At 43.1% G+C, this 23,580-nt stretch overlaps 1 protein-coding gene across 1 annotated transcript in view; it reads right to left on the reverse strand.

Moving 5' to 3' along the window:
- EFNB2 (ephrin B2) overlaps positions 1–20,502 on the reverse strand; it is a 43,627-nt gene extending 23,125 nt beyond the window's left edge. The window contains exon 1 of the mRNA XM_027730788.2: positions 19,326–20,502. Coding sequence (XP_027586589.1) covers positions 19,326–19,453 — 128 coding nt within the window. The 5' untranslated portion in view covers positions 19,454–20,502. The remainder of the gene's footprint in view (positions 1–19,325) is intronic.
- Between the last annotated feature and the right edge of the window lie 3,078 nt (positions 20,503–23,580).

The following is a 23,580-nucleotide window of genomic DNA, read 5'->3' on the forward strand; positions in this document are numbered from 1 at the left end:
CAGGAGGATCTCAGTCTGCAAACATTCCCAAGGGAGCAGCCCGTATCCTGATTTTGGCTCTCCTTGGGGATCAACTCTGACCAGGCGAAGGCAAAGGGATAGAACTTCTGAGCCAATCTCCATCATCTGTGATTGACTTTACCACCTTGTCTGACTACAGCCCCATTTTAACTTTGCTCCTGTGCAGCAGTGTTGTACATTAGGAAGATGTTAATTATGCACGCCAGGACAAAGGATGGTCACTGTATGATCCCACTGCTGAAAATATTTCTTCTTGCCAGCAATTCTTCTTCACATAATGGGAATGTTTAACATGAAACACATGAGATTTCAGAGGACTGCATCTTTGCTTTTGAATTAATCAATTTAGATTTCCATACATAACAAATATGAAATTTGTAAGGTTAGATAAACGCACTTGTTTTTCATTATATGACCTAAAAGCTCCTCTGAAAAAAAACAAATGCTGATTCCAATTTTAGACTTTGTGTATATACATGAAACAGCCACAGTATACATATTCCATGCAGACTCTGAGCACAAACAGGATGAGTTGAGAAACAGCATGCCAGGCAATCCTCAGAAATAGCTACAGGAGAGAAAGCACACTTGTGAGCCTTGGCTAAGTAGTCAGGAATTGCCCCATAAAAGGTAGAGGACAGAACTACCCCCAACAGAAAACTAAAACTACATTTTACAAGAGCTTTAAACCAACGCACTCGTTAGACTTTATGGCAGGGGAATATTCTTGCTATGACTCTGAAGTCTGCACAGTTTTAGAACTAAACTCAGTAAGTCTCCTTTCACTTGAGTGTCTAACTTGCAGGATCTAACGCTGATAGGATTAGGGAAGAAAAAAGGTTGAAAATGCAAGGATTAATCTGAGAACTTGACTGTATTGAAATTTTTTCCAGTTTGTAGTTTTGATCGCGACCTTTGCAAGAGAGATATTTTACAAATTTACTTTCCTTATTTTCTTACAACAACAAAGCATATGCATGGAGATAATGAAAAAGTTTCACCTTACGCATTTCAGTTCGACAACAAAACTTACAGTGGTTCATTAGTAGTAGTCATGATTATTATCCCCATATCCCTATATACTTTTGCTACTGTAGTTTTTCTAAAGACTTTAAGTAAATAATTCGCTGAGTACTAAGAATTTTCTGAAGCTATTTATGAAATGTCAGGAGGATTAAGACTATTGGTTTTATGACCCTATTTTTGAAGACCTTCTATCTGAAAAATAAAAGAAAGGACAACATACATTCAGCATCAGTAAAGGTTACAAAACTTTTAGGATTAATCCTGAATCTTTATTTTCACAAGTGTTCATGTAGCCTTAACTATTCTGGAGTAGCATCAACACTGATGAAATGTTTCCAGCATGGTGACTATAAAAATTAGGTTAATGAAATGGCTTAAAAAGTCTGATCAGAATGTGCCTTCAACTAATTGAAAAGCTTTTTTCCTATCAAAACAGAAATATAATAAAGATGAAGCAAGAGGTTCACAGAATCTTGTGAGTGATCCTGAGGAGGCTCTATTGCTCCAGTGGTGGCTTGGGACAGTGGCATGCTCTCCGAGCAGTCGGGATAGCAACAGTACTGGAACTGCTGCTGTCTAAAAAAAGCTAACTTTCTAATTTTCTGAGTTTCAGCTCTAAATATTATTTACTGGGAAACTTACATACCAGTATAGGCCCCTGTACCCCACTAGAAACTTAGGAGAGAAGCTTAGTGAGCTTCCCAACTCATTTCTGTCAGCACTCAGATATAGCAAGACTTTTAGAGCATTTTAAAAATCCTGCTCACAATAAATAATCCTGGTGCTTGCTGTGAGAAAGCACAGAAAAGTATATTAAGTACCATATAAGCTGTACGATGAAATTCATGCGCTTTCTGTCTGGCACTTTTGGATACAGATGGCATTTTTACTGTCAGCCCAAAACTGGTGTATTGTGGGCGACATTTGACATCTGTGAAAAGCCCATGGATGTGAATCCCTCCCACATGTCCAACTAATCATGTAACTTATCAAGTTATATCAACCCGCAGAGTTCCAAACATTTTTTGAAATAAATGTATTTGACCAAAAAGTCACATGACACACAAACAGAAAACAGGAACAGAGTCTCTTGTTCCCCACTCACACCAGAGCTACAATGATTTTCTCTACCACATTTATTTTAAGGCCCAGCAGCAGTTCCTGGCACTAACATACCCTTACTGATCAAAGTCCTCATGAAGTTAAATTTGATTGTAAAATTTTATAAAAACATAAAACATATATTTTGCACAGTTTCCAACTAATTTCTTAAGAATCTTGTTACTGTTCAGAGAAACTTAGCACATTCAAGCATATTAAATTACAAAGGAATTTTGCTTAATGATAGCCACTCAAACCTGTCTAATCTCATAATAGCAAATTCTCAAAAAAAAAAGAACCTACCCACACTCTTATTCACTGAGAGTATTCTACCATTTCTTACTACACAGTTATTTCTGAAATTGTAAAATTATCAACAGATAAAATTCTTAGAGAAATAAATTCTTAACAGTTTTTGTTAATCAGTATCGACTGATGTAACCAAGTGTTTTGTCAGGCTTTTTCCAACTTCCAAAACTATACACACACATAGATATATGTACAGATACTATAAATATCGATATGCACACTTAGCTGTAATGGTATTCTAGTAATTGCAAAATAAACATGATTTTAGAAAGCGTGTTACTACTTGTTGCAAGTCTTGTATATTTAACTGGGGAAACAGTGCCAAACTTCAGTGCTTTAATAACTTACCTGAACTAATTGGTGTAGGCAGTTAGCTTTAAATTAATGTCACAAAAATAACCCTAAAAATGTGAACAATCAAGACACTTCTTAAAATGCAGCCTGAAACCTACTATTGGGGAATCCCACCCACCTAACTTTATGAAGTTTAACTACCAGCCTGATTATAAAGCTATTAATTGAAAAGTTTTATTAAGGAAATGTCATGAATACTAATAATACCCTATGTTAGTCCGTTACTTGTAAAACTGCAAACTGAAACAGAATACAGAATGACATTCCACATACAAGTCCTTACTATTTAAAAAGAATGGTTATTAAATAGTATATGTATTCATCACCTTACTTTTGAGAAAATAACAACATTCACATTTTGAATATCACTTTGTCCACAGGAGAAATATTAAAGCAAGGAAAAAGTCCTAACCAGCTTGATGCAAACCAAATAAAAGCTTCAAGAAAAGGCTAGTGATTTCAGTAGTGGGCTAATTATGATGAAAATCAGTTTACTGATTCCCAGAAACATTGAACTGAATCAAATTCAAACACATAGACCAGAGCTCTCTGTAAGAGTCCTTTGCTCTATACAAAGCTTTCACATTAGTTTCTGTCATACTCAACATCATATACAAAGATATGCCATGTGGATAGAATGTATACACCCAGCTGTAAACATGAAACGCCTTTTTAGCAGAAGCAAGTGATTTTATAGGACTCATCTCACTCCAATTTAAATGGATTAAGTGAACATGAGTTCAATGAGAAGAGGATCATTAACTGCTGTGGACAGACAGAAAAACAAGCCTCATCAAAACAAGATTAATATGGAGTCTCAAAATGGGTATGTAATTTTGTGAAAAAGAAAGGCACTATGCTTACGTGAAGTCTCTGCGAGAAAAAATACCATGGAGTGACGCAGCAAGATGACAGACTGGCTTTATACACAGACTAGCAAACAAAACTTTGAAAGCAAAAAGAAGTACAGCATTATTAAATTTTTTTTAAGTGAGTTATGGAAGCTACTTTTATTTGCCAGTGCAGTCTTATTAAATCATTTTAATACTATAGTGAAGTTTTACAGAACATGCTCAACAGGGATGTTTTTGAATTTAAATAAAATTTAAGAAGTTTAATCCGCTGACCTTTATTTATATGTAACATTTTTCCACACAGTTAATGAAACCATTCGTGTAAGGAATAGTTACTAGCATTAATGGGACTTGCAGGCTAGAAACTAAATGGAATTCAAACGGATAAATACACAAATATATTCACGCTCATTCCTTAAGATCTTTAATGGCAAGTACAACATTATAAAAAGCCAGACTATAAAATAACGTAAGACAAGTTGGTAAAACTGCAGCTCTTGTATTTCGCACTTCTACTGCAAGGGAAGAATGCTCCCCTGCAATAAAACCTGCAGTAAGACCACAAATGCTTTGAAACAGTCCCCTGAAACCGTAGCTGATCTCCATTCTGGGGCTTGGGGTACCTCCTTCTTCTCCCCCTTCCTCACCTCTGAAGGAGCTCATATTCATTCAGACGACCTGGGGCAAATACCTGCAATGCACTGAAATTTTATTTTGTTTTAATCTCAATTCTGGACAGAAAATGGCAGTGGTGCCACCATTTCATGTGTCCCACGTAGCCATGCAAATAGGCACTGTTCTTGGTGCATTTTCCTGAACCTATTCTTATTGAAATTGGTTGCAAAATTTCTATCGACTTCAATAGGGCAAAACAATGCAGTATGTTTGCAACTGAAATCTTAATAACCTAAACAAGAATGATTCTGTAGTATTATTACGCTTTCTCAAATTTTTTGGTGGACAGGGAATTAGAAACGTATAAAAATTTCAGCCCTTTCATCTATCCATTCATCGTACTACCCCTTAGCAAAATAGTAGAGGAAGGCATTTAAAATACAACAGGTGATTTCTAACAGCTGTAAAATAAGGATGGCCTGACAGTGCATACACTTCACCCCAAAGAAAACATTTTTTTGCGTGGACCTGCAGGATTTGAGAGTCAAATTGTACCATCATATCACACACAGTTCTGATGAGTTTTGAGCTTCCTTCAACAAATAACTCTTAAGACTAGTGCTGTTGCAGAGATACACTATTTTGCCCCACTCAGCTTAGAATGGTCACAAGTCTAAAGGTGTCTTCATTTGAGAGCACAAAACCTGCAGCCAACACATGATATTTGGCAAGAACCATACCCCCTTTCATTGTTCACATATATGGAAGGTCACCTGCAACACGGTACCAAACACATCTTACTGGAGACACTCAAAGAGAAAAGCTGGTTCCTTAAAAGCTGTGATGTTCAAGGTTACAGATGTGATATTGTTCTGTAGAAAAAGTAAATAAGCCAAAGGAGTTGCCGCAGACTCCTCAGACTCAGCGCTATCTCAATCCTGGGTTCCAGCAGAGGTAGGTGACTTTGCAATCCCTGTCCAGGGAATCACGTCATCTCAGGGTGAGATCATGGCATCTTGGAGTAACCACAGATACAGGGCCCCCCCTTCCCCAGCCCACCCCACTGGGCAGAGGCAGCACACTGCGTTCAGCCACCCAGTGTGCAGAAAGGTTTTGCTGTTAAGACAGTGTATCTGTTTCAACCAGGCGTCATCTCCGCCTGCGAGAGATGGTTTAGTTTTGCTCGAAAACTGCCCTTTCCCTCGCTGCTTTGGCTCTCCCTTGCAGAACAAAATAAAAAACTCACACAACTAAAACCTTCAGACCAACCTGTGTTTTACTCCTCCACCCCCAACAGAAAACCAGAGTGCAAAAACGAATGCCTGTTTTTCTTCCCATAAAAGTTAAGCATGTTTTCCCTACTTTAAAAGAAACTTCTGAGAGTAAACATCTATCTGTCTTTTCCTGTTCAATGTGGGTTTTGCACAAGAACATACAACCTGCCTCAGAATATTTATCACAAGGGTAAGGCTTGAATGTTGAAAAGATGTACAATCCAATTTTTTACTAAAGTTAAGGAATTTTTTTTAAAAAATACAGATTTTATATTCTATTTTCATACATGACCTCCACATAAGGCACTATTAATAGCAATTAAGTTTCTGTATTATGTGCAGAAAGCAATTACTGCTCTACTAAAAGTACTTAAAGCACTAGAGAATTCTGATCCATTTACTAAATCAATTCCTGTTACCACAAAAGAACCACTAATGTGCTTCAGGACAGTCTTCTAACTAAGAACAAAAAAAAAAAAGGACGATGGATATGACCAGTGTTCTATTTTAAAGTGTATTATATTAACATTTCATCAGCATTTACAGAAATATGAACCTCACAGCAGTGCTGGACTTACTCAGCTTCACCAAACAGGGAATCATTGCTCACTTGCTCTGATGCAGAAGTATGGAAACACACAGGCACATCCTCCTTTTTATTTCATTTCAGCAGAAATGTGCTTTCTACATGGAGTTTAAAAACTGCAAGTGGCTGCAGTGGAGAGTAGCAGCCACTCTGTATAAATGGCTTATTCTGAGGAATTTCTGAAAGAAAAAGCACTCAGTAGGTGCATTATAATTAGTTGCTCTTTCTAGTTACCTCTTGACAAATGATGCATGCGGGTCTGGATGAGTGCCCAACTCTTGACCCATGCCACCACTACACACTTTAGTACTTCAAGCAGAAACCCCTAACCTCAGCATTCTTTTCATTTTACTTTTTCCAGAAACGTGGCGCTTCTAGTGCATAACATGAGAATAAGCCATGATTAACAAAGTTGGAATTCTTTCAAAAGTGCTTCATATAGCTATGTACTAAATATATCTGAGGGGAGCTTCCTGCCTTCGATTCCTTTCAAATATATAGCATGTTTCAGGACTCCATTAAAGGACAGAAGTACATAGAAATACACAGGGCGAACGTTATTCCCACAACACTTAAAGACACGCTTTGGCGATATTTGTAAGCCTTTCAAACAGAAAATATTCATGTGATCATTACTTTAATACAGGAGATTCTAAACCTATTGAGAAAAGCAACTTTTGACACAAAAAACACCCATAAAAATAAACATTTTTTTTGGATAGCACTTTACTGCCCCCTTTTGCACTCTAACATTAGAACAGGTTTCAACACGAACACATGTCTGAGAAACACTGTGAAGATATGGGGTAAAACAACAGGGCATCATGTTTAGTTATCAGGCTTTGGAGACATCTTCCACTTGCCTACACTGCAAACAGATGAAACATCTAGTTTTGACTGTCCTTAATCTTCCATGGAAGAGATCAGTAATGGATGGTTTAAATTACTGTCTTCCATTGTAATCTGCATGTATATGGGCAACTGGAAAAGAGGGGGATATTGGTCATTAACACTAGTTGTCTCTATAGCATAATTTTCTAAAGCAAAGATCATCTGCAACTTGATTTTGGTTTATTCATCTAGATGACAAAGGGCTTTCCAGTCTGAGGTCATTCATGTGTTAGCAATGCCTAAACTGAAAGGATGGGTGTATCCTTCAGAAGAAAACTTCACAAACTGGCAGGCAAGAATATTTTCATGAAAGGTGAAGACAAGAAGCCTAGACATTCAAATACCCTGCAAGCCTACAGGCATAAACCAGTTCTGCAACTCCACACTGCAATTACAGTCAGTATGGAATCGATGTATGTCTATGTCCACATAGATCTGCAAAAGGTAATAAATCTATAGTCTAGTGGCCAGCTATTTACAAAATACTAATTCATTGTGACAGAGCCAGAAGGGGACCCATCCTGTCCCAACCCTCAGCTTCCATTGACAAAGTCCATGTGCTGCTGTGTACACTTATATTTAAACTTAATTCATTTTCCTCTGTCATCCTACAATTACAGTACAAGTCACAATAATATTAAATTTCACTGCCTACAGCATTGCACAATTGAACCATTACTGTAATGAAAACTGACTCCCTTTGATATTAACACTGGTGTTTTCTCTCATTTGCTAGCTATGAAATACAGGAAGAGACCAATGTTGTTTTAATTAAAGAATTGTTGTTCAAAATATGCTACTGGGAATATTAAAGTAGTTCTTTGCTCTTGCGGCAAAGATAATCAGGTATTTCTATGGTTTGAATTTTGGGTAAAAACTAAAAAAGAAAGTAAAATAAAAAAAATCTGTGCCATGAATTCAGCGTAACGCAAAACCACTGCTCTACTTGACTTGTGCACACAGAGGCAGGGTGTGCCAAAACCAAGAGAGATGGCACTTTATTAAAGAAATGCAGAGCAGTAGTTAGCATGGAACACAAAGTCAAACTAAACCATGTGTGTTTCTTCCACAAGTCACTAAAGTCTTAGCTTTTAGAAAGCTAACAGCGAGCAGCTGGCACTTGCCAAAGAACTACTTTTCAAAAAGTGCAAACCAGACTGTTCTATTGCTGTGCTACCCTGTGCTCTTCTCCACCATTCCTGTTAGAAAAACAAATGTCTTATGTCAGCCACAATGTAAGAATGCCAATCAAAGTTTTCAGTCTTCCTTCTCTTAACTACAGGTTGTTCACACCTGTACAGTCTTGTTTCAGGACATGCTCCAAGCTAAGTCTATAAAAGAGGGCAGGGACTGTCTTTTAGTTGATGAGACATTAATGATCAGTGATTATATCTCAAATTCAAAGAAAAAATCTCATCTGCTTGGCAGTCTTTAGAAAATATATTATTGCATACCATTTGCCTGCATAAGTAAACATCGGAAGTAGAAGTTGTTAACTCACTACTTTCAGGAAAAGTTATGCCAAATCAATAACAGCCTTGTATAAAAGTTTGTATAACAAATCTAGTTTGGCAAACCATTGTTATGCCGAGGAGCAAATGACCTTGAGCAAAAACCCAGTGGGAGATCTGCAATCAGTCTGCACTTGTTTCTCGCATCAAACCCCAGATTCAGCCACTTACAAGCATGAAGATCCTACCTTCTTACATTGTGTACCAACTTCACCCAAGTTTGACTGACTTGCAGAAGCAGCATAAACTGGGTGGCCACAGCCACCTTCACGGCAGTAGCAATATCTGACCTACCAAGAATCAGCTTTTGGCCCATTGCAGGTCTGACCCTCTCAAATGAAGTTACACTGACACTGGATTAGTTAAAGAAATTCTGTAAACACCCAGAAGGGCATTACACACATGACTGACATCCCTGCCCCAAAAGAAGAGTCCATCAGAGGGGTTCAGCAGAAAGCTGGGGACAACAAAAGATCCAGACACTTAGTTTTAACCCATTGCCCTGCACCCATGAGACAGTGACATTTCATTCAGGCTCTATCGCCAGGGAGGCTAAGCCTGTGCACCCCTTGCACACTGGGTTCTCTCTCAGGGGAAAACAGGGGATCTTGGGAACAGCGGGGTCATCCTCAGTGATCAGTTGTCAGTGGAAATGTGCTGCTGGCAATACACCAAACGGTGAGCAAAAAAAAGCACAGAAAACTCAGTTCCAGCAGAGTTATCAGTGCAGCCAGACTCCAGAAGCACAGCTTATGTGCTTGCTCAAGCTCCCAGCTGGCACAAGGGATCACCACTGGTACTGACTACTGGTAAGCTACACATCTCTTTCCAAATGCAGACAGGGCTGTAGCTTCTGACACAATTTTCTGATATTTAAAAAAGAGCAATGAAGCTTCAGAGAGATCTGTATTTGTCCAAGCCCAAAAAACTCTTCACTCTGGCCTTGGTTCAAGACAGCTCATGCTCAAATTCATCCCGCTTCAGCAAAAATACTCAGCATTCAGAACATGCTTGACATGAATTTTTCTGAATAAGAACAGTTTCCCAAGTCAGGCCCTAGGAGCACAGTGCAGTCCTGCTTGCCTTGGTTTCACACACACAGATCCACAAAATGGAAAAGACTACAATAAGCTAAAAATTTAAGAAGAATTGGCTTTTGGTTTTCTTCAAAAGGTGCCTAAAAACTGTCTGATAAAAAGAACAATGATTACCATTAAAAATTATCTTTTAAAATATTTTTCACGCAGACTAGTAATCTGGTCTGCCAATGTGACTTTCTCTGTTCAGCTAATCTATATAGCTCAGAAATACCTTGGAAAAAGAAACACCCCAAAAACCTGAAGGTCAAGCGTTCTGCAGTGATTAAGCTAGACTGCTTCTGAACTAAACTTAAATTAATTAAACATGAAGATAGCAACTGAAGTGTGGACAGCAACTGAAGTGGGACTGCAAATCCTCAAAAGGAGTCAAGATGTTCCCAACTCCAAATTTACACTTTTATCCAGTCAGGTATAGAAACCAACTGCTGCTTAGGCAGCAGGTAAGCAGATGGCAAGCACCAAGCAAAAATGAAACTGCGAAACGATGCACCACCCGAAGAGTCAGAAGAAGCGCAGTTATGTGTGCTTCTACCAGTGCTCACTGCATAGGTTCCTTAAACAAACTGTTTCAAACTTGCAGAACATCAAAAGCCAGATGGGTCTTCCTGAATGAATCCACAGGCAAGGAGCCAGGATTCCCGTTTGCTGCAGAAATAGGCCTGGACTTGATTTGAGTCTTCTTAGCTCTGACAGGCTGAAGTCTGGCAGAACTCCCAATCCAAAATAAAATTGCATTCAAGTGAGACTGGGCTTTAACTAACAATAATAATAATAAAATTTCAAATTCCTCTTTGCAGCTTTAAAATGCACTTCCCTTTACAGTACAGTGTTCACCTTTCCCACTGCCGTTCTCTAGTTTGGGTACCTAAGTAAATGCATAATTAGGAAAAAAAGCTAGCAAACAGTGAGAAGCAATTTGCAGCATCACAGATTTTTCAGCCTAACATTATCATTCCACCACCTAACCTATCCTCCTGTGTAAGACAAGCCAAATAATTTCTCATTTTCCATTGACACATGTAAAACTTGATTATTTAAAGTGTACAAAGCTCTGATCCTACTAAATAAAGTTTCGTAAATCTTATTTTAGCCATCAACCACGAGACATTTAAAAAGAACACTACAGGTAGGAAACCCATCTTATGGTTATGTATATGCCATACACCAGGAATGAATCACCTAGCAACATAATCCTCTACCAGCCTTTATCGTTTTTGGCTTGGAACTTATGTTTAAAACCAGAAGAAAGCATAGACTATTACAACAAAGTTTAAATCAGCTGCACACCATAATTATCATGCTGATACCGCAATAAACACTGGGTGTAGGCTGGCCAGGATTGCCAAAAAAGATAGAGGTCCTGCCCTTATTTGCTGTCTCTGACAATGTATATAATTACATCAAAGTTCTGTGCATCACAGTTAACAGGAAAATAAAATCTGGATGTTCTCTTTCCTAGACTAAAATGATAGATTTTGTTCATTATAAGAAAATTTAAATTTTGCCTATAATGAAAAAACAATTATAATGCAAAGCCCTTGCAGGCTTGCAAGACTTGCAGTACTCATTGAAATCACAGGAGGTATTTTCATGGAGTTGAATAGGAGCTAGACGGAAGCTTTGAACATGTTTATCTACTTGAAACTACAAATACAAAATACTAAATGAAATTTCCGTATATGAAATTTAAAATTACCTATTGTAATTGTGTATTTAAGTCTGCTCAAAGACTTCTGAAAACCAGGCTAAGATTAAACACGATTTTACAGGGACAGAAACGGTAACCAAAAAAATCCCAGATAATTCAAAATGACAATGAAGACCCTTCAAGTTAAGGAAATTTCTGTGTGTATGCTTTATCGTTTCAGGTCTTAAGATCTATCTGGGGGCGGAGGAGCATTACAAAACTGTTTTTTGTTCTGCCATTTTGTTTTCATACTAGGCTTTCAGAAACATATTGAGCTCAATGTACTTGTTTTCTCAAAGCCTCTCCACTGTTCTGTGTGTTTTTTTTTTTTTCTCATCTAGGGAACAGGAGTGCAAATTGCAAAACCTCTGTGTTTTAAAGACATCTTCCGAGTTTGTGTCACTGAAAACTCCTTCAGGAGAGGGGAACCTGGAGGGGAAGGACTCAGTGCGTGCGCTGGGACAGGTGGGGTGCGCTGCCCAAGATGCTCTCCATAGAGGATTCCCCACTTCTCCCTGCCAAACCTGTCGTGCCTTATCTGGGACATTTCTGAAATGTGACATGACAGGCAGGTTCGAAAGCTAAACGTTGGATAATGGTGGGCAAACAAAGGACATCGGTTTTTGCATTATTTCTTTAATTACTTTAACCCTCGTTCGAACAGAAAGCATAAGGCCAGAGTAATTCAGCTTCTCTCTTTGTCATTTGCCTGCCATAAATATGCACCAGTCTGCATTTGAAAAGCTGAAGGAGGCTGCAAGCTTGCTGGACATTTATCATGCTCTGTTCCCTGTTAACAAGCAAATACTTTAGTTGAATGGCCCATTAGCAATCATTGTCAAATGCAGAATGCAAGGTGCTTGGATGTGACCGGCCTGTAAATTAGATGAGGGTGCTCCTGAGCTTTGGAGAATTTCAGCAAATGAATTGGATCTTTTGATATAGATTTGTGAAGGTTAAGTTGCAAGACAGGAAACCTATCTGAGCACTTCAGGCCCCCTGTATTCTGCCAATCTGTCTGGCTCCCTATATGCACTTGTTTATTTTTCATTTGTTAAATCACATCAGCATCAGCAGCTAGACATCGGGGTCTGGAGTTCCCTTTTCAGTCAGAATTGTGAAGATTTCCAGCATACCATCGGGTAGGATAAGAATGATAGATTCAAGCATGTAATTAACATCTTTATATTAAAAAAAGAAAAAAAAAAACAAATCAAAACAGAAAAAAAACCAACCCACTTTAAAAGTGACCGAGCCACTGCCAAACAAACAGCATGAATTCCATTTTGCCAAGCTCATCCCAGGCTCACTCCCACTAAAGAAAGACACAACTGTTATTGTAGGCTTCGGTGTTTTTTCCTCTTGTGTCTAGACTGTGCCTAACAAATGCTGAGTGCTTTCTTTCCCCCCTTAGCAGACGAATGAGCAGGCAATAAAGTAGGTATTTCTCATTTGAATCGTACCGCTGATTTGCAGTGTAATACTGACTTTAAGTTGAGAGTGTTCAGGGTTGTCAGCTGGGTAGAAAAGCAGGTATTAACTATTTAGAAAGCTCTTTAAAAGAAAAGGCAAGAAAAACCAAATCCAAGTAGCTGCACTAGGAGAGGTTTTTTACTACCTTTACAGCTGCAGATTGCTTAAAATAAATGACAAAACATAGCTAAATTGTCTGCAGGCTGAACTCAAGAGGCCGACAGCAAACTCATCCCAGTGACTGTAAACTGGGGGGGGGGAAGAGGCAGATGTTTATCTCATTCATTTCTAGATTTCAGCCTGCCTTTCGAAAATAAACACCACCTAGAGACTGAGCCAGATCCATTTGGTTATCTGCAGCCTGACTGGTAAATAAGAATGGATGCTGTTTTGTTTGTGGTGATTTTGTTTTGTGTTTTTTTTCTTTTATATTTTTGCAGGACGGGAAACACAAGAGATTCTCTCAACTATCACCTGGCCAAGGCACAGACAATGCAGCATGTTTATCTTTGCTGCTCCCACGGAGGGTGAGATGGAGACCACAGACTGAAACACAGCTGAAATCAAAAGGTCTTTGTTTTCTTTCCAGATAACCCCAATCCCACCTATCCCCTCTGCTGTCTATGCCTTGCCAGCATGCTACTGCCCGAAGCCCTAATAGATGAAGGCAACAAACCCCAAGCACAGCTAATTCTTCAGAAAGGCTGCTGCTAGGGCAGGAGTTAAAAAGGAAAATCTTCCACACCTCACAACTGCAGCCATCTCAAGTTTTAATCGGCCCCCATCTCAGCAAAAAGGAGTAAATGAAATCTATCTTTACCATATTATACACCACCAATGAGCAAGAACTGAGCAGCTTTTCTTCACCGCTTCAACCACCCCAAGCCACAAGTAGGCCTTTCATACTTCCTAATCCCGGCCCCCAAGTTTTGTGCAGTTCTCACATAATACCTTACAGCCCGGAGCAAGGCCCTTAGTTTATAACACTCCTTTCAGAGACGTGTCATTTCTAACATCAAGCTAATCTATATGTTGCCATGGCACCACCCTTTATCTGCCTTTACATCTTATGAACTGCATGGATTTACCACATTATTTTTATCTGAAAGACAGAAAATGGTGGTTTTATTGCCATACAATCAGATTACTGCTGCTAGTTTCTCTATGCCTTTTTACCATACTTCAATCAAAAGGGATCAGTTTCTTTATACTCTGCCCTTGATTTACATTACATCTGTAAAGACCTAGTCTGGGTTGTAATCCCCTTATTAACTATGACCAGGGTTGATTTGCCTAAAAATAAAAGCAAATTGTGTCAGACCTTTTCACTTTGTTTTTGATTCGGAACTACAAAATGGATTACTAAAGAAATCTTCAGAGTTCACACGGCTGGTATAGTACTGAATTTAAAATGAGAATTAAACAAGTTAAACATGGGAGCTGTGTCAACGGTTTACATTTACCATCATGGGAGAAAGGCTGAACTGCATTTGTCTTTGTGTTCTCTGGCTTTAAAGAGACAATGAAGCCACAGGAGTTTTTTTCCAAGCTCTTCTAACACTGTCTATTTGCCATCCTCCCTTCCTCTGCTTTTTCATGCAACTCCCCCATAAACTCTTCTCCCTCCCTGCTCCCTCCCTCCCCTCCCAAAAAAACCTCCCCTCCCCCAAGACAACAGTGTGCTGGTTAAAAGTCTATATTCAGTGGCACTGAGTATTTTAATCAAAATATTTCAAGCAGTTTAACATTCCTATGTAAGTTTCCACAACGCCTCACAAAGAATGAGCTCATAAGGAAATCCATGTAGATGTATGATAAATGACCAGAAAAACAGGTTTCTTTATGTCAGCAGCCAAGGCAGACAGACACTAGGCAAACATGAATAACATTTTAATCACTATTTTTTCCTCAGAAGAACACTTTCTTCTCATTTGCAACAAGCAATTTCAAGTACTGCAGGTTTGCACTGACACATGAAGACCAAATCCTAAAAAAAAAAAAAAAAAAAAAAAAAGTCCCCAAAGCAGGCCTGCCTGTGGCTGGTGCTCAGGGCTGAAAGGCCTGTCTTTGCCAGCGTGTCACAGCAGTCACCTCAGCTCCTCTGCTGCTGACTTCCCATGACGGGAACCTTGGCCGAATTTTAAATGATCCAGAGCGTCACACCTCGAGCAATGTGATCTCCTCACAATAAAACAGGGAAGAGAAAAAAAGGGGGGGGAGGGCAGCATTCCTGTGTGTGGGAAGAGGGAGAACTTAAGTGATTTTAGCATGACTTTTAGTCACTGCCTCTCCAAAAGCAATTACTTCATTAAACAAAGTGAAATAACGTAGCACAGCTTACAGATAACATGCTTTAAGATAATTACTATAAATAATATAGCAATTATACTGCATATAAAAAAGGCTGGAGAAAATAATGCGCTAAAGAAATCAGCCTTCAGTTTATTCTGAATTAATTTTGCTAATTCACTTGTGCTTCAGAGACCTGGCTACAAATGCCAGAGATATCAAATGAACTGGAAGCCACCTCTCGCTCCTTCTCTTAGCATGCCAAGTGTCAATAGCTATGTTTTGGGTACAATTTAGGAGCACGTGTTTAAATCATTTTAATCTTCCACTCCCGTTTCTTCAGCTTGAAGCTGTAATTGCTGAGGTTAGAAAGTGCGGTCCCACAGCACAAGAGTCCCAAATAAATTCTTGTCTAGCTGTGAGGCTCCCAAACATGTTGTGAGATATCGTTTTAGCAAGCTCTTTGTGCTCTGGCTGGCTAGCCCGGTCCTGTGAAACAAGGGCTGTCCATTACCTACAGTTTATCATCCTGACAAAATGTGAGGAATGTGGATGTGAAAGCACTAACAATTCCACCCCTGGTGCTTTCTCCCTTTTTTCTCTCTGTATTAAAACCGACAAGATTAACCCAAATGCAAACTGCAGAGCACAGTTCAAGGGGCTATTCAATCCGTAGTGAATGTGCATTTGTTTACCTACAAAAATAAGAATTTCAGATACAATGAAAAGCAGACTAGTCTATATGCTACTGAATAGAACATTTAACAGGGTCATCAATTGTAGTTTATTTTATCAGTTTCTGACATGTTAGCATTCATTCAGAGGCGGGCTGTGAAACATCCCATATATAACTGGTTATCAGAGGGAGAGAAAAACAGCTATATAACCTAACTTAATCAGTGTCAAAGGCACCACTTGTGAGGATAACCTTCCACATGTCTTAAGAAGAACCGCCCTGCTTGCCGGCCTATAGCACGGAGGGAATAATGACACTTAGACATAAGCGATGCTTTTTTGAATAAGATTCCCGTACTGCTTCACAAAAGGGCACCCCATAACACTACATGCGGCCCTACGTATCAAAGGCAGTGCTGAGCCCTTGTGAGGTGAAACTGAGGTAACCCGTGCTATCTGCATACATTGTTTGCCTTGGCAGAAACAACACAGGCAGAAAGTCCCCCCTTAAAAAGTGGTAACAGGAGTTAAAGCTACAGAGTATTTTTTCCTCAGTGTTTTCAGGATCAGGAGATCCGAAGTTCTTCAGATGGTAAGTCTGTAAAGTCTACCAAGACCATCTGCAACAATGATGTTTAACCTCTCAAGTAATAAAGTCACAGGTATAATTATTATATAGAGGTCACTTCAACCTCGTGATTTGGCCAAGGCAATAAAACAGATCTCTAAAAAGAAGGGGGGGAACAAGGGAGGGAGCTCTGTGTTCAAATAGCTACCGCGTGCTCTCCATCCCAGCCACCTGCTAGAAATTATAACCTCTAGACTTCAGTGCAAAACCAATTCAGTTTATACATTCACCTTAACATAAAATTTATTATTTCATACTATATATTAACCTGACTAACAACTTCTGCCAGCATTTAATTGCCTACCTGTTCAGCAGATTTATGTGTTGAGGTTTTCAATAGAGTTAAATGCACTGCTTCCCTGAATAAATTAAACAGCACCAAAGATAGTTATTATTTCAAACCTAAAAAGGAGCTTTATTATTATACCATGCCAAGATCTATTCAGCAGCTTTACTTCTCAACCTAACGTGCAGCTTGAATCCAGAGTAAGGACAATCTCATCTAAGGAGAAATTATTCAGTATCCTTCAGGCAAACAACTGTGAGAAGAATTAGTAAGAAATCCTGCTCTGAGAAGTGGAGCTGCCTTACCGGCAGCAATATCAGGAATGCATTTGTAAGCCTCCTCAAACTCCAGGCCTCCAAGTGGCCTATAAATCACTAGCCCCAGCAATTGAAAAGACTAATTTTAATAGTGTACTTCTTCACTGTGGTGATTAAGCCTCAATGAATCACTCAAGAAAATTCAATTACATCAGCAACACAACCTATTTTTAAACGTGCATTTAAGTTGAAAAAGTAATTAGATATTATCATTAGATCTACCATTAACAACATTCAAACCTTTTTTGTAATCAAACAGTTTAGAATTAACTAAATGGAAACACAAATCGTGTTTGATAAAGGAAGCATATCCCCAGGCTCTGTAAGATGGGTTGAATTCAGCTGCCCGGATACTTTCGTTTCACTGATAGGTAATAAAAGCGATCAAGGTAAGTTAAAAAAAGCGAAAGCAGGTTGGGGCTGGCGGAGGAGAGCTCAGAGCAGCCGGCTCTTCTGCTTTGGAAGAGTGACCTCTGTAGGCATAAACACAGCGAAGGCTGGGATGCGAAAGCCTTCACTTTCCTCCAAGGCCGAGCCAAGGCTGTTTTCCACCAGCACAGCAGGCCCACTCCTGCAATGCAACCCCGGCTCGCAGCCTTTGCCTTTCGAGAGCCTAAAGAGCCTTATAAAGGCCGCTTTACAACCAGCCAGGCCGCTTTATTCTCTGATGTGATGCCGTGTCTTTCTTAAGTCAAAGAAAGGCTTTAGCTATGTAGCATCATGTAAGTGCTGAGCCAGTGACTGGAGCTAAAGTTTATTTTAACAGGCTTCCCACCTGGTGCATATATAAAATGAGCATTTGTCAATTAATGTTATAAATAAAGACACCGAATTGAGCAGTCCACAGCGTTCCTGGTGTTTTTTAAGAAATATCAGAAAAACTACTCGGTAAAAAAGACTTGCAGAAATAAAGCAACTATTCACACTATTAAGAAAAAATACATGCAGAAATCTGTAGCGATTTTCCTTCAGTGAAAACAACAGGAGATAATGATGCCTGTAAGGCAAGGTTACTTGATAAACTTGAGATGCTACTTCCAATTCAAACTTTGAAATCTTCAACAAACTCCTGGAGATCCTGCCACCTACGCAGAATTAATCCTCGATCCAGGAAATACTCCATTCATTCTTGTCTCATCACCACCTAACACTTCCTGTACAAAGTCCCCAGGGAAAACAAGATGTGTACTCACTGGACTTAATGGGAACTTCTAAATTCAATTAACCCAGTGCATATGGTTTGATTTTAAATATCTATAATTAACCCAGTGCATATGGTTTGATTTTAAATATCTATAATTGAAGATAGAGCATGCGTTTAAAGAAATTATTTTAACCCACTTCTGGTGTTGCATCACTGCTTTAAAACTCCCTAAACGCATTACAGACTATATCTTCTTACTGTGATTTCTGTTTTCTAAACTGGTGGTTATAATCACAAAAGTTCAAAATATCTCACAATTGTACAGAGTCAACTTCCACTTTGTATGTCAAAAATTCAAGGGGACAAAAGAGTAGCAGAATTAGCTTTTCATTACTGCCTCAGACTTCTTTTTAGAAGGACGGCCCACTTTCCAGAATTTCCTCTTTCCAACAGCAATAATTTTGTATGTTTAAGTAAAGAGGATTTTTTTTAAAGGATACGCTTCTATTTTAAGAGTGTGCTTTAACAGTGAAGTCCTGGGAACGCATGTACATTTTTGCCTGGGTTTGTTAATGAAGAATGACACTAAATGGTTGTGTGATGGGTAATGCTTAGTTCATTACTCACTGACATGTGCCTTGATACCATCAACTCCACAACCAAATTTAGCCCTGTTATAAGCAGATGTAACTTCGCTGGAGTCAATGGGATGAGTTTGCATCTGCAGACGGAGAAGTTGAAGAGTATCACCTTTTCCTGGCAGCCCAGGGCAGGCAGCCCGGCTCCTCCGGCCTCCGCCGCTGCTCTAGCCCGGGCGAGCCCGGACCCCGCCCGCAGGTCTCAGCCTGCTACCGCCGCCCCACTGTCCATCCCGCTCCCGGTCCGCTGCCCCCTCCCGTCGTGGCCAGCCCCCCTTCCCGGGACCCTCCTGCCGGGGACGAGGGGCGACGGGGCGCTCCGCCGCCACACGGAACCCTCCCCCTGGGGAGGGCCGGATCCTGCTGCCAGCCCTGGCCAGAGTCCCCTGCAGCCGCTGCTCATCGCTGCTGCACCCACCCTGTCCCCGCGTCTCCAGGCAGCCGCGGCCGGTCTGCCGCACTGTCCAGTCCCTCCCCCGCACACGGCCACGGAGGACAGCGCCGGCCCCCAGGGAGACGGCGGACGGGAGCGGGATGGAAACTTACTTGGGGTTGGAGGAATTCCAATATATGGGGTCTAAAACGATGGACCGCGCCAGTGCAGTTCTGCATAAAACCATCACGGCTCCCCAGCAGTACTTCCAGGCGGAGGCATCTCGCCTCCGCGCTGCCATGGTCGCAGGCGGCACCGAGTCCCTCCCCAGAGCTTCGCCAACTCCGCCGTGCGCCTTCCCCCGCACCTGAGCAGCAACAGTAGGGTGGGTGCCCGGTATCCCAACAGCTGGGACGATTAATAGGGAATAATAATAATAAAATAAAATAAAAAAATCACAAGCTAAGAGTCGACGATGTACTTGGCGAGAGCTGCAAGCAGATCTACTGAGTCATGTATGCCACTCGCATGTAGGAATATCTCCTGTGAGGTAAGATCCAAGCTACCTCCGAAGCAATAACAAAAAAATGCAAACGCCTCAGTTCTTCCTCTTACAGGGGGTCTCCCGGCTGCCTTGGAAGATGCTTCTCAAACTGCCAACTCCCATTTGAATCCAGAGCGCCATACGCGTTCACAGTGTCTTAAGGCTCGCGTGAAAAGGAGTAGGGAATTAAAAAAAAACAGGGTAAAACAAACGGTGGTAGGAGAAATAAAGGGGTGAGGGAAAAGGACACAGCTTCGGCGGGAGGCTCCTCCTGCGTGTCTCTCACTGCTCCCCGCAGTTTACAATCCGCAGGACGCTAGCCCGGGCTGTTTCGGGGAGCTCGGAAACACCCACGAGTCAATAAATCCACTCCGAGTCAGCTCCCCCGGTCCCAGGGAGGCGCATCCACAGGGCTCCGGCTTCCCCGGGGAGCAGCACTGCTGTCCTTGTCGCCGGCAAAGACCACAGAGCGTAGCAAGGAAAGAAAGAGGAACGGATAACAGTAAATAATTAAAAAAAAAATATATGGGCGGCGGGGGGTTGCAGCGTCAAATCGTCCCTCTCCCCCGTTGCGCGATCTGCAGTGCGCGCCGCGGCGGCCGACCGACGGAGGACGAGGATCGCCGAGTGCGGGACTTGCGCCGCCACGCAGCCCCACCGCGGAGGAGAAGGGAGGGAGCGAGAGGAGAGGAGCGGCGCCAGCCACGGCCGTTCCCACCGCGGCGCCTCCAACCAGCGATGTCGCCCCTCCGCTCCGCTCCGCTCCCCTGCTGCTGTTGCTGCTGCTGTTGCTGCCGCCGTCACCCCTGCCGCCTCGGCGAGTTCCCGGCGCAGAAGCGCGGCCGGCGGCAGCGCGCCGCCGTAGCCATATAAGCGCGGCCCCGCCGCCCCGCCGCCGCCGCTCATAGGGCCGCCGCCGGGCCGCCGCGCTGGTTGGGCGCCGCGCCTGTCACTTACCGCGGCGGCGGCGGGCGGGGCCGCGCCGGGCCCGGCCGAGCGGGGCCGCCAGGTAACACCCCCTGGCCCCGCCACGCCGCGCCGCGGGCGGCCGGCGTGACTGGGGAGCCCACTGGGTCTTAGTCATGCCAAGGTGGTGCGGGACGGACGGCGGGCCCACGCGGGGCGAAACCGGGGGAGGGGGGGAAGACATTAAATAAGCATTAAAAACCAATCTTTGCTAAAACTGTTCCTCCAGTACAGTGCGGTTTATAGAGCGGGGAGCAGCGGCAAGGCCAGGGAGTACGGGGCTCCCCCGCACCCCGCCCGCCGGTGCGGGCGCAGCACCCCGGGGGAGCGCGGCTGCCGGCGCTGCGCGAGGAAGTACCGGGCCCTGTCCCCGTTGGCGCGGAGCTCCCCCCGCAACTTTCTGCGGGTTCTCTGCCGGGGAGGAGGGCAGGGGGTGCTCCCGCGCTCGGTCTCCACTGGCCCTTCCCCTGGTTTCTGGGAGTTTCCAAAGTTTGTCTGGTTGCGCGACAATTAGCCACAGGCCGTCACTAAATAAAGAGGAATCGGACACGCGGAGCCCCTCAAAGGGATGCGGAGCGGCGGGCAATGTGGGGCTCTGGGGCCGGGTGCGGGTTCCCTCGCCTTTCCCTGGCGATCGCTCAGCACTTCTTTCCTCCCCTCCAGAGTTCAGTGGGGAAGGGTTCGGACCCATTTCTTCGCGTATCCCAACGGCACGACACCTGGCCCTTTTATTTCATTCTATCATTAATTTCTGGCCAGAGCGAGCTACCTGCGAGCAGCGCGGGAGATGCTTCCCCTGCGGCCCCGCAGGTCCCCCGAGGGGTGCGGAGGGCGCCGGGGGGTCACGGCGGCCCCCGCGGGTGCTCCATACGCCGCGCTCGGAGCCCGACGCGCGGCGACTCCTGCGGCTCTTCCACGGGACCACAGCTCCCACTAGCGGCCAGCCGCTGGCCTCTGCGGGGGGAGTGGTGCCCCCGGCTATGCCCCTCCGCTGCTCCCCCGCGTCCTGCCCGGCCCGCCGCCTACGCCGTTCCCCCGCACAAGCCGCCGTGTAAGGTGAAACGGGGCGGCGGTACGGCGGCACCGGGCTGGGCAGGCAGCACACGCGAGGGGTCCGCAACAAGAGCTGTACCGAGGTTAAACACGGGTTGTGTAATGTTATAGTCGCTCCTGTGAAATTAAGGGAGTTACCGAATTTCTTCCAGTGGTGATTCCTTGCCAAAATAGTATCTGCAGAAAGGATTAAAAATTAAATCCGAGGAAATTACGACGTTGTTTCTGTTATTATCTTACCTTTTAGTCGAGGCACGCAAAGAACATGCTACCAAAGATCCTAAAAAGAGCCAATTTCGCATAATTTTATTCCGAAAAAATACGGGCATTCACCTAAAAATCGGCTTCGTGGGGGTGCTTGTCCGACTTTTAGACGAACGCCAAGAATCTCTTATAAGGAAAACAACTGGCCCTGTAATTTCTTTCTCGGATCAATTTTGGAAGCCAATGTTCTCTTTCCACCTCTTTAACTAAACCAGTGTTTCAGCCTGGCGGAGCCCGCTCTTTTCGCTCGCAACAGAGGAGAAAGAAATTTGAGGTGCGCTCGAAGCCCCATAGATTTTGTGTTGTGTTTCGTAGTTCTCTAATGAAATCTGCCACCTAAGGAAACAAGAAAATCAGTTTGCTTTTCACACAAAACATCGAATACGTTTTAAGTAAACTGCTTAATTAAATTTAATTTGCAGTGAGGAAGGAATTGCAGATCCGGCAACGCAATTTGGTGGAAAAGGATCTGATTCCCGGGACGGAAACTTAGCGCTCAAGTGGGAGAGAGAGCTTGGGTATCTATGCACTACAAGGGGCATCAAAGGAGAGCTTCGCCAGTGAGGGGAGGAAATCACTTAATTATTAAACTTTTAAACAAATGTGTGGTGTGTTGCCGGTCGTGAGACAATGTAAACACGGAGCCCGAGAAATGCTTCCAGCAACAGAGACGTGTAAAATAGGTCTACCTCAGTTTTGTGATACTGCTGGTTCTGTTTGTTTAGATGCAAAAGGTTAGGAGCGGTGTTTTGTAAAAGCTGTGAGTAAACTGTGACCTCTAACTCTCCGTATCCTTGCTTTAAGTAAACCAGAGGAAATGAAGAGCCTTGGTATTGTCTGAAAATATCCTCCAGTATCTAAATATATCACGCGACGCCTATTGTCCAGCGGCTAATCATTTTACGCAAATACAGCTGTTTTACTACCGTCCGGCATCCTACCGATGCACACTCTAAGTGTATAAAAAATTGCGTTAATAAAATCACTTTTGAGTAAGAACTGAGAGAAAAACGACACTTTATCTCCGAGATAACCTAAGCATCGAAGATTAAGACATCCAAAGAAATGGGGGCTCGGTAGCTACTCCACCCAGGTCACCCTTTTTGGCCAAGAGACCGGTCCCTGCGGCTGGGGTCGGGCCGGGGGGCCGTTTCAGCGCCGCGGAGGTACTTACGGGTTAGAGCAGGACCGGGCCGGACCAAGAGGCGGGGGGCGGGCCGGAGCAGGCGGCGCTCGGAGGGGCCGCGGTGGCGCGAAGCCCCCGGGCAGTCGCGCTGCGACCGCGCTCCCCGCCCGATCCTCGAACCCTGCGCCCGCTGCATCGGCCTCCAACATTCCCGTCTCGCCTCCGAGAAGCAGCAGGGATCGCCTCGGACACGGGGGAAACGTGAGAGTAGAGGTTGGGGACGGGAGTTTTAAAGCAAAAATGACAGATGTTCGGAAGTTAGAAATCGGCTTCGGCCGCGTCTTCTCTGAGGGCTATTTCAGGAGGAGGTTCCGGCAGACATTTCGGGTTTCGCAGGGAACGGGGTTTCCTGACATACGAACTCGCAGGGGACAGGCTACTGGGGGAAATCCTGCCGCGGCCGTAGGAACGGCAC

This window comes from Pipra filicauda, unplaced genomic scaffold, assembly GCF_003945595.2.
Source record: "Pipra filicauda isolate LSUMZ 115617 unplaced genomic scaffold, ASM394559v2 scaffold369_size710782_pilon, whole genome shotgun sequence".
NCBI lineage: Eukaryota > Metazoa > Chordata > Aves > Passeriformes > Pipridae > Pipra > Pipra filicauda.